We start from the raw sequence: 15,296 nt of genomic DNA on the forward strand, positions 1-15,296 counted from the left end.
GTACGTATCTAACTAGCCGAAACGCTACGACTTCTTTGCAGGAGTTAAATTGATTAGGCTATTCGAATTTCGCTAATTCAGTGAATGCTTAACTTCGTACCACGCTGTCGCACAAATTTCGCAAACAGCAGTTTGGAGCTCGTCCTTCGCAGATATAAATAAATTTCCCTCTCTGTCGTCGATCACCCCCGTCAAATTAACCATTAGCTGAAAGCTCCTGAATGCCGTCTACTACACTGGCTGATTTTCAGCCCGAAACTGTGCAGCTAGTCCCTTCCGAAACCAGCACTTTATTCTTTTATGTACTTGAGGAAAACTCTTGCAACAGGTCTTCCTCGTATTTCCTTGTTTTCCTCATTCGTAACCGTACCTCCTCGATGCTGAAAGCCTCTTTCATCTTCAAATATTCTTCGTGCTCCCTCTGCCCTCCTTTATCCTTCCCTGGCTCTCTTCTCGGCTTCTTCCGCTTCGCAAGCTCCTCTGCCCGTTCTTTCTCAGGCCTGCTTGTCCTCTCCTCCTGCCAAAAGCTGCTCCCGTTTCTTGCGCTCTTCCCTGTCTCGTTCGGCTGCCTCCTCCTGTAACTTTCTACTCCGCTTTGGCTGCCAGCTTCGCCCGCTTCTTCGCTCCCATCTTGTGGTCTGGGATTTCTGTCTTGTCAGCCGCATCGTCGTCACCTCCGTCGACTTCCCTGTTGTTGTCTTCCTCACGCGGCTGGTGATTAACATTTCCCTGCATACGGTGTCTGGCATTTCTAACACCGGCTGCTCTCCTTACCGGGCGACCTTGTACATCTGGAACTTGTGCTTTCTCAGCACCTACGGATAAAAACAAATTACTGATTGATTGACATACATATACTTGCTTCTGACATAAAGCTTTTTAACATTTATGATATTAAAGATCGAGAAATTCCGAAAATCAGTGAGATAAATCCTTGCGTTCAATTATCCCTTTAAATTAACAATAAACGTCATTCAACTGTCAAGCAGCTGTTTTGGATAGGTTAAGTAGCGTGGTCACGAGTTACGATCTACTGTATCGTCTTGGAAAGAAACTATTAGCAAACAGCAGCGTACCCAGTTTACGTTGCAAGAAAACAGAGCATAAGATGATTAATAAAAGAAGCGCTGACGCGATGAACATCAACAAAGTAACATCCATTTTCAGTAAATCTGATGTGTTACACTCTTGCAGCGAGTGCAGACTTGCCGCTTGGCAAGAGGTAACGTGGCAACCAATCGCCTTGCCTTACGTACTGTTACGTGCGGAAAAACGGGCGACGATTGGTTACCACGTGGCCACGTGGGCCACTATCAGCTAGAAAATTATATTCATAATTTGATTTGCGAAAAACATTTGGTTACCGATGATCGATCATGTCGATGCTTCGCGGTTATCATCGAGCTCACTGGGCCCGTTATCCACAAAACTTGCTGTGAATAATATTTCGTAGGTGTCGCCCCTAAGCACGTGCATGTTTTAAAACGGTGTTTTCGAACCGGTAACGTATGAGCAGTTCTTTACAAGGAAAGAAAGGGGCACGTGCGAAACCATGAGCGAACACATGAATATATATACCTTCCACGAGAGTTTCGAGGAAAGACTAGAGGAGTACATTGAGATATTGACGACGGAGGGGAAAGTGATACCCGCCTCGCAGATCCACGAGGAATGGTCGTGCGACGTGGAGCTCGTCATAGAACCGGTTGGCTGGCAGGCATTCTGGAACATACCGCGTTCCACGTGCGAAAATTATCACATTCGTTATCCGACGGTAGTCCTGGTGGAGGTACTGGGGACGGATTATCCCACGCTGTGCGCCAGTGTGAAGATCACAGCCGTTCAGGATGATATACAGCTGCCAGAGAAGCACGAAGTGCCACTGATCGAACTGTATCCCACTATCAAACAGAAGAATACCTCCCTCGACATATTAGGTACGGAGTTCATTCTCTTGCTGAAGAAAGCGAGCCTTTATTGCAGAAATATAATATCTCACTCTTCGAGATGTTCACCATCTAATTTTTCTGATACCTTTCTCCATCTATCAGACAGTGAAATTTTTTCTTGAGAAAAGAAAGAGAATGAGGGCTCAGTTTCTTCAGGAGAGCACTGACATAATTTGCATACTTGATAACAGGCACTGCACACTGCGTGGATCGACTGCGGCTCTTCTATAACCACTTGTGGATGCCATGGGATGAGGATGACGACGACGACATTGATTGGGTGGACCAGCATCTGAGATCAAGGCTCAGATTGTACTACGACATGCAAGGAGTCATCAATAAAGAAACGTGTGATATAATCAAGTCGTTACTCAGCGAAGGGAGAGAGATACGAAACAAGATTACGATATTAGAGTGCGCATTACCTGACGACGATGACGCCCCGCAGGAAGAGTTGGCAAAGGAAACGTGTGCGCTCATGCAGCTTCATCTACGGCTTCAGCAGATCAAAGCAGAGATAGACGTGCTGGAGAACCCACAAATGAGAGACCTTCTTTGGAAAAACCGATCCCTGGAAAAGAAGAAGAAACGGAGTAATAATACAGACAAGGACAAGAGCTACTACCTTGTGTGGGAGGGTGGTACAGTTAAACAATTGCAGGAAGTTTCCAACAAGATTCACACAATGTTGCCTGAGGATATGTCCATTAAGTATGCTTCGACTCCCTCAAATAATTTTAAGAGAATTCGGCAATCATACTTTCTACATCGTAACGTGTATTTCAGAATTTGTGGATACTTGGAGGATGTTCTCGACATAAGCGAGGTGGGTGATACTATTTTGCTAGGTGAAGGGAAACACCCTATCAAGCATTCCAGTGGACTGGGAGAGAAGGGCACGATCATAGGAATCCATGATACGGAGAAAGTTATTCTTTCTCCGAGGGAATCAGATGTTTCATCATCTTTGCTGAATTTTCACGGCACCGAGGTACTACCTGATTACATATCCCAATAATAATAAATTTTATACAATTTTCGTAACTTAATTTTAACTGTAGCATTTTGTGCGCGGTAACAGATCCTGCTGAAAAATATCTGCATTGATTTGGAAGAACTTCAGGCGGGCATAATCATCAGGAAAGACTGTACTGCGGTCATGACTAATTGCAGAATATGTGTCTCGAGTACTAATCCAAGTAGCGTTAAGTGGGGTGTAATTGCTATGCCGGGTGCAAAATTGGTATTTAACAAGACAGTTTTTCAAGGATTAGGAACCGCAGTCGTCACTTATGCAACCAGTGAAGTGATCCTGAACGAGTGCCGCTTTGAGCAATGTTACGAGGGAGTACGGGTAAAATCACGCATACATGTCTTTCACAGTCTTTAGCAGATGCGCATTGTTCCTTCGAGATATTTATGAGTATAAATCTTTTTTTCAGCTCACCGATAATGTTCGCTTTACCGCGACCGAGTGTTCCTTTAATAAAATCGAGTCCTGTGCTGTAGTAATGGAATCTGAAACCGTAAATCGTTCGGGGACGAAAATAGGAAGTGAGGAGATATTCGGCGAGATATCGGAAATCTCGTTCAACGAATGTAAATTTGACAAAGAAAAAAGTTTCATGTTAAAACCAAAAAGCGCCTCTGCTTTGATGACTTTGAATAAGACGGAATCGTGATGCGACCGCGTTACTCGTCATAATAAATTCTTGTAAATTGTACATCACCTCGAAAATGCAAATTTTTCTATGTAGAAAATGGACTTTATAAATTTTTAAATTTTTCTATGAAAATACACATCGTTACACGCAAATGTTTCACGTTTTCTCAATAAATATAGTTTATTCCTTTTTATTCTTGCACGTTTCTTTCATCTTTCCTTCATCTCATGATAACGTATCGATACCTCGGTAAAAACAGGTGTTCGGTGACTGTCGTTTCTCACACCAGGTGTCGTCATCATTATTACATTTCGAATCGGCGCTGATGATGAATTTATCAGTGCGCGGCGCGTTGAATTGTGTAGGCTGGTGTATTAAATTCAGGTTATGACAATTCAAAGATTAAAAAGTGTGATCAAGACAGTATCAACTTATCACGTCTCCCGAAAACCTCGCATAACATCCGAGTTAACGTATCCGCTAAGTTTTCCGCGCAGTCTCGCGGAAATTCAAGTGTTCTATAACCTCATTGCCAAACTGTCGAACTCGTTGCTCCGCCGTCTCGTCAATAAACGTAAGTAACTTTCACTCGCTCATCGAGAGCAAAAGTAACTAAATCGTGAGACGCTTCGATGTACGCGAAATTCATCCGAACCACGAAGTTGCCGGTCGCGAACATAACCTAGATACATAACGTAGCTTGTCCATAAGGCTCGCTCGCACCGCTCGTAGCACGTGTGTCGCGTGTACGTGAGAGGTATGTGTACATGTATGTGTGTGTTGATATGCACGTGGGCGAATCACGCGAATTATAATTTATCGCGCGCGCCGTTATCATCGCGCTATTTTCCTAACCCTGGCCCCGAATCGCACGCACAAACGGTGTCACAAGTGTTCACGTCTTCTCCTTCCCTTTCTCGTCGCTACCACCCGCTGCTGTCACTGGCCATGCGGTCACACGCGTCGACACGCGCGTTCGCACGTGTGAAAGGAAACGTCATCACTCTCTCGCGGATTCATCCCCATCGATCCGAGCCTTCGGCGATGTGATTAATCGCGGTTTTCCGTCGTCGAGCGAGATAAAACCGCGCGGCCGTCACGCTTTGGTATTGAAGCGCAATGATTAATCGCGGGATGCAGGAGCGCGGGGCGAGGATGGCGATCTGTCGTTGGCAGTGCGCTAAGCGCGCCGCGTAGCCGTGATGCGCGAGCGCGATGCATATTCATGATGCAAAGGTATTCCGCAAGCGGATCTAACAAAAATGACGAATCTCGTATTCTGCAGATCCTTACGGACGCGCGATTTCCGCGTTCGAGCGTCGCATTTATCGCCACATTTTGCGTTACAAGCGTCTACCACGTATTTATGGCCATTACTATAATTTATTTCCTTTCATCTCCTCTCCAGTCTTTTTTTAGTTAAACGTTGTAAGAGGCGAAAAATAATTAGGAGACTGCCTTAGATTTGAACTCGAACTCTCCGGGATGGATCCCTGGTTCACACGCCTAGGTCTTAGGCTGTACGGCCAATACTTCTACTGTTGTGATCAACTTGTTTTCATTCCGATCCTCTACACGACCTGTCAGTCTCGACTATCTTTCCAGATCTTACAGCTCGGCCAGCCTGACATCACATTCGTCCCCGAATGTCTCCAAATCGTCGGTTCACTCCACTTGAGTCCCTCCCAACCTCCATTTTTGGTTCACTCTTCTGAGTCCCTCCCAACATCCATTTTTGGTTCACTCTTCTGAGTCCCTCCCAACATCCATGTTGGTTCACTCCTCTGAGTCCTTCCCAATCTCCATGTTGGTTCACTCCTCTGAGTCCATCCCGACCTCCATGTTCAGGCTTCACTACCGGCCAGCTGCTGCTCAATTCCCTCCTCTCCGAGGGGTAGCGGATGAATCTCAACCGTCTTCGAGGGGTAACGGATTTTATCTCATTTCTGAATTGTAAGAGGCGAAAAATAACTAGGAAACTGCCTTAGATTTGAACTCGAACTCTCCGGGATGGATCCCTGGTTCACACGCCTAGGTCTTAGGCTGTACGGCCAATACTTCTACTGTTGTGATCAACTTGTTTTCATTCCGATCCTCTATACGACCTGTCAGTCTCGACTATCTTTCCAGATCTTACAGCTCGGCCAGCCTGACATTACATTCGTCCCCGAATGTCTCCAAATCGTCGGTTCACTCCACTTGAGTCCCTCCCAACCTCCATTTTTGGTTCACTCTTCTGAGTCCCTCCCAACATCCATTTTTGGTTCACTCTTCTGAGTCCCTCCCAACCTCCATGTTGGTTCACTCCTCTGAGTCCTTCCCAATCTCCATGTTGGTTCACTCCTCTGAGTCCATCCCGACCTCCATGTTCAGGCTTCACTACCGGCCAGCTGCTGCTCAATTCCCTCCTCTCCGAGGGGTAGCGGATGAATCTCAACCGTCTTCGAGGGGTAACGGATTTTATCTCATTTCTGAATTGTAAGAGGCGAAAAATAACTAGGAAACTGCCTTAGATTTGAACTCGAACTCTCCGGGATGGATCCCTGGTTCACACGCCTAGGTCTTAGGCTGTACGGCCAATACTCCTACTGTTGTGATCAACTTGTTTTCATTCCGATCCTCTATACGACCTGTCAGTCTCGACTATCTTTCCAGATCTTACAGCTCGGCCAGCCTGACATTACATTCGTCCCCGAATGTCTCCAAATCGTCGGTTCACTCCACTTGAGTCCCTCCCAACCTCCATTTTTGGTTCACTCTTCTGAGTCCCTCCCAACATCCATTTTTGGTTCACTCTTCTGAGTCCCTCCCAACCTCCATGTTGGTTCACTCCTCTGAGTCCTTCCCAATCTCCATGTTGGTTCACTCCTCTGAGTCCTTCCCAATCTCCATGTTGGTTCACTCTTCTGAGTCCCTCCCAACATCCATTTTTGGTTCACTCTTCTGAGTCCCTCCCAACATCCATGTTGGTTCACTCCTCTGAGTCCTTCCCAATCTCCATGTTGGTTCACTCCTCTGAGTCCATCCCGACCTCCATGTTCAGGCTTCACTACCGGCCAGCTGCTGCTCAATTCCCTCCTCTCCGAGGGGTAGCGGATGAATCTCAACCGTCTTCGAGGGGTAACGGATTTTATCCCACTTCTGAATTGTAAGAGGCGAAAAATAACTAGGAGACTGCCTTAGATTTGAACTCGAACTCTCCGGGATGGATCCCTGGTTCACACGCCTAGGGCTTAGGCTGTACGGCCAATACTCCTACTGTTGTGATCAACTTGTTTTCATTCCGATCCTCTATACGACCTGTCAGTCTCGACTATCTTTCCAGATCTTACAGCTCGGCCAGCCTGACATTACATTCGTCCCCGAATGTCTCCAAATCGTCGGTTCACTCCACTTGAGTCCCTCCCAACCTCCATTTTTGGTTCACTCTTCTGAGTCCCTCCCAACATCCATTTTTGGTTCACTCTTCTGAGTCCCTCCCAACCTCCATGTTGGTTCACTCCTCTGAGTCCTTCCCAATCTCCATGTTGGTTCACTCCTCTGAGTCCTTCCCAATCTCCATGTTGGTTCACTCTTCTGAGTCCCTCCCAACATCCATTTTTGGTTCACTCTTCTGAGTCCCTCCCAACATCCATGTTGGTTCACTCCTCTGAGTCCTTCCCAATCTCCATGTTGGTTCACTCCTCTGAGTCCATCCCGACCTCCATGTTCAGGCTTCACTACCGGCCAGCTGCTGCTCAATTCCCTCCTCTCCGAGGGGTAGCGGATGAATCTCAACCGTCTTCGAGGGGTAACGGATTTTATCCCACTTCTGAATTGTAAGAGGCGAAAAATAACTAGGAGACTGCCTTAGATTTGAACTCGAACTCTCCGGGATGGATCCCTGGTTCACACGCCTAGGGCTTAGGCTGTACGGCCAATACTCCTACTGTTGTGATCAACTTGTTTTCATTCCGATCCTCTACACGACCTGTCAGTCTCGACTATCTTTCCAGATCTTACAGCTCGGCCAGCCTGACATCACATTCGTCCCCGAATGTCTCCAAATCGTCGGTTCACTCCACTTGAGTCCCTCCCAACCTCCATTTTTGGTTCACTCTTCTGAGTCCCTCCCAACATCCATTTTTGGTTCACTCTTCTGAGTCCCTCCCAACATCCATGTTGGTTCACTCCTCTGAGTCCTTCCCAATCTCCATGTTGGTTCACTCCTCTGAGTCCATCCCGACCTCCATGTTCAGGCTTCACTACCGGCCAGCTGCTGCTCAATTCCCTCCTCTCCGAGGGGTAGCGGATGAATCTCAACCGTCTTCGAGGGGTAACGGATTTTATCTCATTTCTGAATTGTAAGAGGCGAAAAATAACTAGGAAACTGCCTTAGATTTGAACTCGAACTCTCCGGGATGGATCCCTGGTTCACACGCCTAGGTCTTAGGCTGTACGGCCAATACTTCTACTGTTGTGATCAACTTGTTTTCATTCCGATCCTCTATACGACCTGTCAGTCTCGACTATCTTTCCAGATCTTACAACGTTAAACGAGGACTAATTAATTTTACAAAAGCTGGAAAAAAGTACGTGTTACTGACAGTATCTGAATTTTTCGTTCCTTTGCAGTGACCTGCGGTTGCGTACCTGTACCGTTACACCACGGATCACGAATTGCCAGTGACTGTCGCGTTGACGCGATTAGTAAGGGCGAGTGGACGCGCACGACATCGTCACTGACAGACACGTCTCTCAACATGGTGGAGACGACCACATCACAAGCCGCCGACGGACAGACGCAGTTCGGTAACGCGCGTTACCTCGAGCCGTCAGACTGCATTTTCGTCTTTAAGAACACGTTGTCGGATTACGAAGAGCCGCCGTCCGACGAGGAGGTGAGTACATTATTTTAATCTTATCGCGATCGCTTTTTATATACAGCGCTTCTACCAGCTATTTAATGTGCTATTTTGAAATCATAAGAACGAGATTTACATACTCCAAATATTTGTAAAATATCGTAATTTTACATAAATTTACACTTTATGTAAATGAAGTTACTTTTGCTAAAGAAAAAAAAATATGTCACTTATGCTTCTGTTTTGAAGTGAAATTAATATAATTTATTCTGGCGGCATTTATACGTGAAAATAAGCAAATTTTCCACATGAAAATGCGCGAAATCCCAAACGTGCCGAAACAACTCGTTTTGGTTTGTTAATGAATTAATAAGGAATATCATATTAATTTGTTTCGCTCGCGAACAAGTCTATATGGCCAATTATTGATTATTATACTATTATAACACCGGTATTCAATGTTTTATTTCACATGTAGCTACTTTTGATTACTTCTGTGTTATGTCATAAGAAAATCTATGTTTTGTTTATTCTTCTTGCTTCTTATTCAGGAGAGATTACGCGCTGACATGATTGTAGAAAGGCATCGAAGCACACTCTTTTATAATAATATGCTATAGTAGCACAATAAAAACTGGTTCTCTAGATAAGTCTAATTTGTTACGTCGACGTATAATTTTACATGAAACGTTCACTTCAATGCGAGGTTGGTAAACTTCTAATCAGCAAACTCGTACATGTTAATTAAATTTTGATCACACAGTGCGCCACGATTATATGACATATGTAATGCAAATTGGTACGCTGTACATGACGGAAAAATTCACGATAGGTGCGAAGACACGTGATGTAACATACTTAGTAAATAATAGCTCATGTGTGTGATGTGTGTTAGCAATTGTCGTGGGACTGGCCTTCGACTGGCTTTGAGTCCATGCCGGTCGCTGTTACAAAACGAGGAACAATAAAAGTACGGGGGACAATTTTAAAGCACGACTTTACGGTCGATCACATGGCGGGCGAATTAAATTATTCCGCTCCACATTTTTCTTTCGGTCGCAAGGGAGTCGCATGTCCCCTTTTCTCTCTGTTCCTTCGGGTTTTTTTAATGCAGTAAAGTCTGATATCGATCGACGCAAACGCTTTAATACCCGATTGTTCCCTTCCCTTTATCATCTCGGGGACCTTTAATGAAATATGTTATATAAAACCTGTGTCATAATCATTCGCCTCTGAAATACGGTTCTGGTATGGGGCGCAAAATTACGAATGAGTTATCATCGCGTAAATAGACATCTCTATCGGAACGTAAATAATTAAATTACGTAATACAGTAAAAGTTGCATGAAACAGAATTTCCCATTCATTCCCGAGTAAAACGGAATGCCGTGATATTTATATCGTAAAACGCAAATAAAATGTTGCGCTGTAAATTTTTTACATAAATATTTAACACGAACATATCGTCATGCAAGTCGTTAAAGATACGATCAGTAAAATAATATGCGCTTGCAATTTTCAATTTTTTCTCACCTCGACTGTGTTTAACAATGAGATCGTATTAATCTAGTTACACTGCCGATTATGAGCCGTTTATGTTCGTAATGCATACGCTTTGTCGGATCACGATCGCACGATGTAGCTAGTTTTGATGCTCGTAATGTCGCGTGTTTGCGCGTGTCGCTCCTTTTGCGAGCTTTGTTGTGCCGTCAACGGTCAACGGATGCTTGATAACGTCCAGATAAAACGTTTCCACAAAACGCACACGGTGTGCGTCGCGTTACTTCTGAAAATATCTTGCTCGACTTGCTCGAGTTGAACAAAAAATAGCCATCCGAGATAGCGGTCGGTTCTCGTGCACATGAGAAGCAAGCGCAAGTCGATAAGAATAGTCTCGACTGTTGTGCGAGCAGTTGAAAACTCAAGTGCAGGAGAAACGTATAAAGAGAATCGGTCGTAGCAACGTGCGGTCGATTCATTTTATTCCTGGATTCCTGTATATATCACAATTGCGAACTTGAATAGCAAACGTTTCAACGTTACGTCAATTTTAGAGGATAAAACGTAATTGACATCGCAACATGGGAGACATAATCTAATTAATACGTATACGCGGATAATTAAAGGGACACGTGAATAGAGAGACAGGATAATTATAAAATCGCTGCGGGACGAGGTGGAATTACGGCGGCGGGGTTCAAGGAGCGAAACAGTGAAACGGAAAATGAAAGGCGAGAGGAGAAAACGATCAATCATTCGAGAGGACCAGAGCCGTCCACCTCGCGGCTGCAAATAACACCTCGCGCGTTTGTATCCGCGTGTACGTGTGCGCTGGTCAAAAGCATCGGCGGGACGCATTACTGTGCTCGCTTCCGCCAAATTCGAGACGTCCTGTTCCTCTTTTCTGGTCACGGATTCGGACGAGGACCGGTCGAGAATCTGTCTTCCTAATGGCACGCGCGCGTTCTAAAACTGTTACTCCTTAGCGTTCCACATTTGCGCTCGATTTCTCGAATCGTTGGGATTGCTTGAACTCCCATCGTTATACTCGCAGGTGCCAGATACGTTATAGATGAGAAGCAAAGAGTTTCTCATTCTCGTTATTGTCTTTTTCGCTTATACAGGGTGTCCCGGGTTTTAACCGACAAACTGCGGGAGCATATTCTACTAGTGGAAATAAGAAAAAGTTCTTATATCGAGTTTGCTTAGAAATGCTTTATTACAAAGTTATAAACCAATATTCAAAAGAAATATGAGATAAGTAACATCGGATTTTTTCACAAAAATAAAAATTATCTACGCAATGATTTAGTGACGCATTTCAAAATGTTGTCCTTGCACATCGATACAAGCTAGACATCGACGTAGTACAGAATTTGTTACGGTACGACATTCCTGAAAATTTGGTTGCATCTCAGTAACTGAATTAGTAATTCGTTGCTTTAAATCTATCTGGTACTCTCCTGTTAGGAAATCTACGTTGATACTCTCGTACGGCAGCTCGTGCATTTCCGTCACAGAATCCGTACACGAAACGAATATCGGTGTATTCCTCATTTGAAAACACTTTTGGCATTCTGATAGTAATTGCTAGTTGACACGACGATTGAAATCTAACAGCTACTGTTGTGAAAGTAACAATCATACTGAATCGTTTCAACATAGTGAACATGAATACACGTGAATACACGTAACATAAACGTCTTCGACCTTCCAAATTCTACACTATGTTCCGTTGTTACTTATCTCATATTTCTTTTGAATATTGGTTTATAACTTTGTAATAAAGCATTTCTAAGCAAACTCGATATAAGAATTTTTTCTTATTTCCACTAGTAGAATATGCTCCCGCAGTTTGTCGGTTTAAAACCCGGGACACCCTTTATATCTCGATGTTATATCTCGAGAAAGGTTGCGCGAAAATGCGATGAATGTCGCTGCTGCCGTCGCTTTCTGATCTATGCCACGCCAGCCACCAGCGGCGATATTTCTGCCGTCAAACAACGTATGGAGATTTTCCAAACGGACTGATTGAAATGGGACGTCGTGGCGCTGCCAAAACTCATAGTGGTGTGTCCCGGTGTATAGCGGAGAACAAGAGTGGGATAAAGAGAAGACGATGGAGGAGAGGCGCTCATTTGGTTTACGAGCTCGGCGAATCGTTTATTCCTCGAGACGGCGCATCATTAATGCCGCGAATATCAAAGCGCTGCGTTATATCACCTGTTCAACGCACCAGAGGAGCGGCCATCGTAGCTAAATATATATTCCCGTTTTTGTCCCAGTCATCGTCGGACGCCGACGACACGTGTCCCGTTCAAATTTTGATAAGCGACAAACGCGGTCAGATGAATCCTATCTGTCAGCTGCATCGAAAGTTTAAAATTATCGACCGCGAGCACGACGTCACGTTTCGACGATAAAATAACCGAAGCCACAACGCGTGTCGCGGATTCGCCGAACGCTTTTGTCAGGCCTCGCAGCAATTAAAATGCGTGATCCGCTCGTTTATCGGCAGCTAATTGAGTTTAATGTTTCAGCATTTTTTGTACTCTGTTGTCATCATCATCATCAGTTAGTGATTAGGGGTTATTGATTTTTAATGGATTTCTTTATTCATAGATATCTGAGAGAATCTTTTTGCTATTTTATAATGTTGGAAAGCTCTCTTGATCTTTGAGGAATTTTAAAACATTTTATAATCTTGTGAGATAGAATTTAAGATAATTCCCTGAAGAATAGCTAAAATCTAAGAGCTTGATGCGCATAGACAGCTGGGCTATTATGTGGAGGGAATAGTTGTTTTAGCGGTATCGTTTATTGTTTTTTTGCATTCAATCAGCACGGCGATAGGTGCCGCATGATTTAGTTTGCTTTTAAAATGAAATTAACTGCCCTCGCGATGCCGGGAATCGTTTGGCTGTGCGAAATATCACACCTCGAGTCGCATTGGCGCTCAACTATCGGGTCGTAAATCACGGTATGTTTCTGCGTGCCCCTGATAATCCACAGCGAAATAAATGCCCGTCGGCGTTACATGAAATCCAGCATCGAACATGTAAACATTCGCGTTATTCATACGCCAATAAAAATTATTTTTTGTGAGCAAAATATCCGCCGAGGAAAAAGCGGTTCTATCAATGCGCAGACAACACTCGCGCTCGCCATCGCGCGTAATAGTGAAGATGATTAACTGAATCGAATGACGAAAGACGAGAATGATTAACGCCAGGCATTTACGATGCATAAATTCATCATTGCTACGACATTTACGGGAAATTTTTCGAACATTCCCACGCGATGTGGGGCGAAATAGGCGAACTGTAGATCAATAAAAGCGTCGTTGCCGCCGGTGAAGACACAGGGATCTAGGCAGCTCCAGCTTTGGTTTATTTTGGGGTTTAGGCCCGTGAATGCACGACGCCTCGTTTCTGTGAGTGCACGCACGCACGCATGCATGCTGCTCTCGAGGTTGAGCGCGTATAAACGCGAGAGAAATAGATTGTTTAGCGGCCAATAAAGCGCGGTAAAGACCGCGCGTTTCGCCTCGTTATGACAACGTTGCAGGACAACGATAAACAATGCAATTTTAGTACGGTACGTGCCGGAACGGGATACGCACGCACCTGTCGCGGTGCGTGCGATCACCGTACAGCAGATTTGAAGGTTCGATCGGATCGCCAGCGCGCGTTTAATTTGCTCGCTTCGCCTCTTTTTCCCTCATAATAATCGAAAAGCAATCGTTTGCTGCCGCGATCGAGCTCGATAAACTGTAGGCACAACGTACATGTAGGTTCCATTCGTCCGTGCTATTTCGCGGGACCAAATTTCGCACACCCTCTATTTCCGAGTCCACTTTGTTGCGCGACAACGCGTACAGGGACCGTACCAGTGGTGTCCTCGTCGAACGGCGTTTACACAGGGGTGCGACGAGATTTGAAACCACTGCGCGAGGCTGCAATTGCGTTAAAAAGAGGAAAACAAGAGTGCAAACTGAAAATTGGCCAAGCGCGACGGGCAATATCGCCGGGCTTCCGATCGCTTTGTTAAGCCTTCATAGCCCGCCCCCGTCCCGAAAGGTCTATTGATCTTACGCGCCTTTTTTCCTCTCTCTCGCAGGTTTGCTAATGGCACAAAGAGCGTTTTGTCGTGCGATCGCCGTGTCGTAACGACGCTTTCTCATCTTCCGGCAGGATTGCCGCGCTTACGGCGGTACGAAAAAAAAATACCGCAAGGACCGAAAGGGTCAACGACAAATCCATTTGGATTATATCGAGTCGTGCATCGGCCGTGCAATTAGGTGCAATTTATAACTACTTTCCCCGCTCATGAATAATACTCGCTAAATTATTCATAAGTCACACTTCGCGTGCCGGATAAAGCGTCGCAAATTCTAAAATGGGCTACCAGCCCGTTGGGGAAATGGCGTAATACCTTTCGCGAAATTAAAGGTTAATTAATCCTGCCGGGAACGACGGAAATCGCGACGGATTCTGCATCGTAACAATGATGGATCGCGTTTTACATTAAAACATCAACCGCATAATGCTAGAGTGCGTCACTAAAAAAAGCACAGATGGGAACACGTGAAACCTGGCAGTCTTTATCGTCGCGAGTGCGTCCTTTTACTTGAAGTAGGGCACACTCGCATTTTAATAGATCTCCCGGTGGTTCCCTCTTTACCTATCGCGAGATTCCGATCAGGAGATGCGGCTGTCGAGGGGGAGGAAAGGGAGGAACGATCGATGATAATAGTTAAAGCTGAGCGATGACCACAATATCCGTCCACAAATCGCGTTCAACGACTGTGTCCAGATAAGTATCTCTATCTGGCGGATAAGAGAGCCCTTAACGTCGAGCAAGGTCATGTTCGCGTGCCAATCTCTGGATTTCCTTAGGTGGTATACGTATACCGCCGTGCTCGAATAGCTTAGAGTCTATCTTAAGCCGCAGAAATCTTAAGCTCCTTGCGAATCCGTAGTTGGCTTCCGGAAGCTTCCTACGATGCAGGTAGCGAGTCGTTGACGAAGATTTCGCCCTTAGTCATGCTGCAAATCAAAAACACCGCGACTGAGAATAATATCTAAAATGATCGTCGTCGAATGATTAATGATTGAAATAATTGCCAATCAATAATGTCAATAAAAAAATGATGATGTTGCAGTCACGAATTCTCTTCCACGAAAACTGCAGTACGTGCATCCCCTTAATCGCCATCTAAGGCTGAACTTAGCTCGTAGTCGCGATTTTAATTGCGCTTAGCTTCCACAATTTCCGGTCGGTCGGCGGTCGGACGGTGTCCTTGAGGGAAAACTCGCATACTGTCAGCGTAAAATGAT

The 15,296-nt window shown here is 45.0% G+C and overlaps 3 protein-coding genes across 3 annotated transcripts; 2 read left to right on the top strand and 1 right to left on the bottom strand.

Annotated features, from left to right (window-relative positions):
* Positions 1–585: 585 nt before the first annotated feature.
* LOC113562378 (DDRGK domain-containing protein 1-like) lies at positions 586–1,234 on the bottom strand. Its single transcript, XM_026971794.1, has 2 exons — positions 1,077–1,234; positions 586–815 (listed from the first exon to the last, which is right to left on the bottom strand). Exons 1-2 carry the CDS (start codon positions 1,159–1,161, stop codon positions 586–588), a joined length of 315 nt encoding a protein of 104 aa, XP_026827595.1. The 5' UTR covers positions 1,162–1,234.
* A 112-nt stretch (positions 1,235–1,346) lies between these two features.
* On the top strand, positions 1,347–3,806 carry LOC105275638 (protein nessun dorma). Its single transcript, XM_011332611.3, has 5 exons — positions 1,347–1,937; positions 2,141–2,660; positions 2,736–2,940; positions 3,031–3,303; positions 3,392–3,806. Exons 1-5 carry the CDS (start codon positions 1,553–1,555, stop codon positions 3,629–3,631), a joined length of 1,623 nt encoding a protein of 540 aa, XP_011330913.1. The 5' UTR covers positions 1,347–1,552; the 3' UTR covers positions 3,632–3,806.
* An 83-nt stretch (positions 3,807–3,889) lies between these two features.
* On the top strand, positions 3,890–8,679 carry LOC113562377. The gene is made up of 2 exons (XM_026971793.1): positions 3,890–4,187; positions 8,228–8,679. Exons 1-2 carry the CDS (start codon positions 4,001–4,003, stop codon positions 8,509–8,511), a joined length of 471 nt encoding a protein of 156 aa, XP_026827594.1. The 5' UTR covers positions 3,890–4,000; the 3' UTR covers positions 8,512–8,679.
* Positions 8,680–15,296: the final 6,617 nt, after the last annotated feature.

This window comes from Ooceraea biroi, chromosome 8 (assembly GCF_003672135.1).
Source record: "Ooceraea biroi isolate clonal line C1 chromosome 8, Obir_v5.4, whole genome shotgun sequence".
In the NCBI taxonomy this organism is placed as follows: Eukaryota; Metazoa; Arthropoda; class Insecta; order Hymenoptera; family Formicidae; genus Ooceraea; species Ooceraea biroi.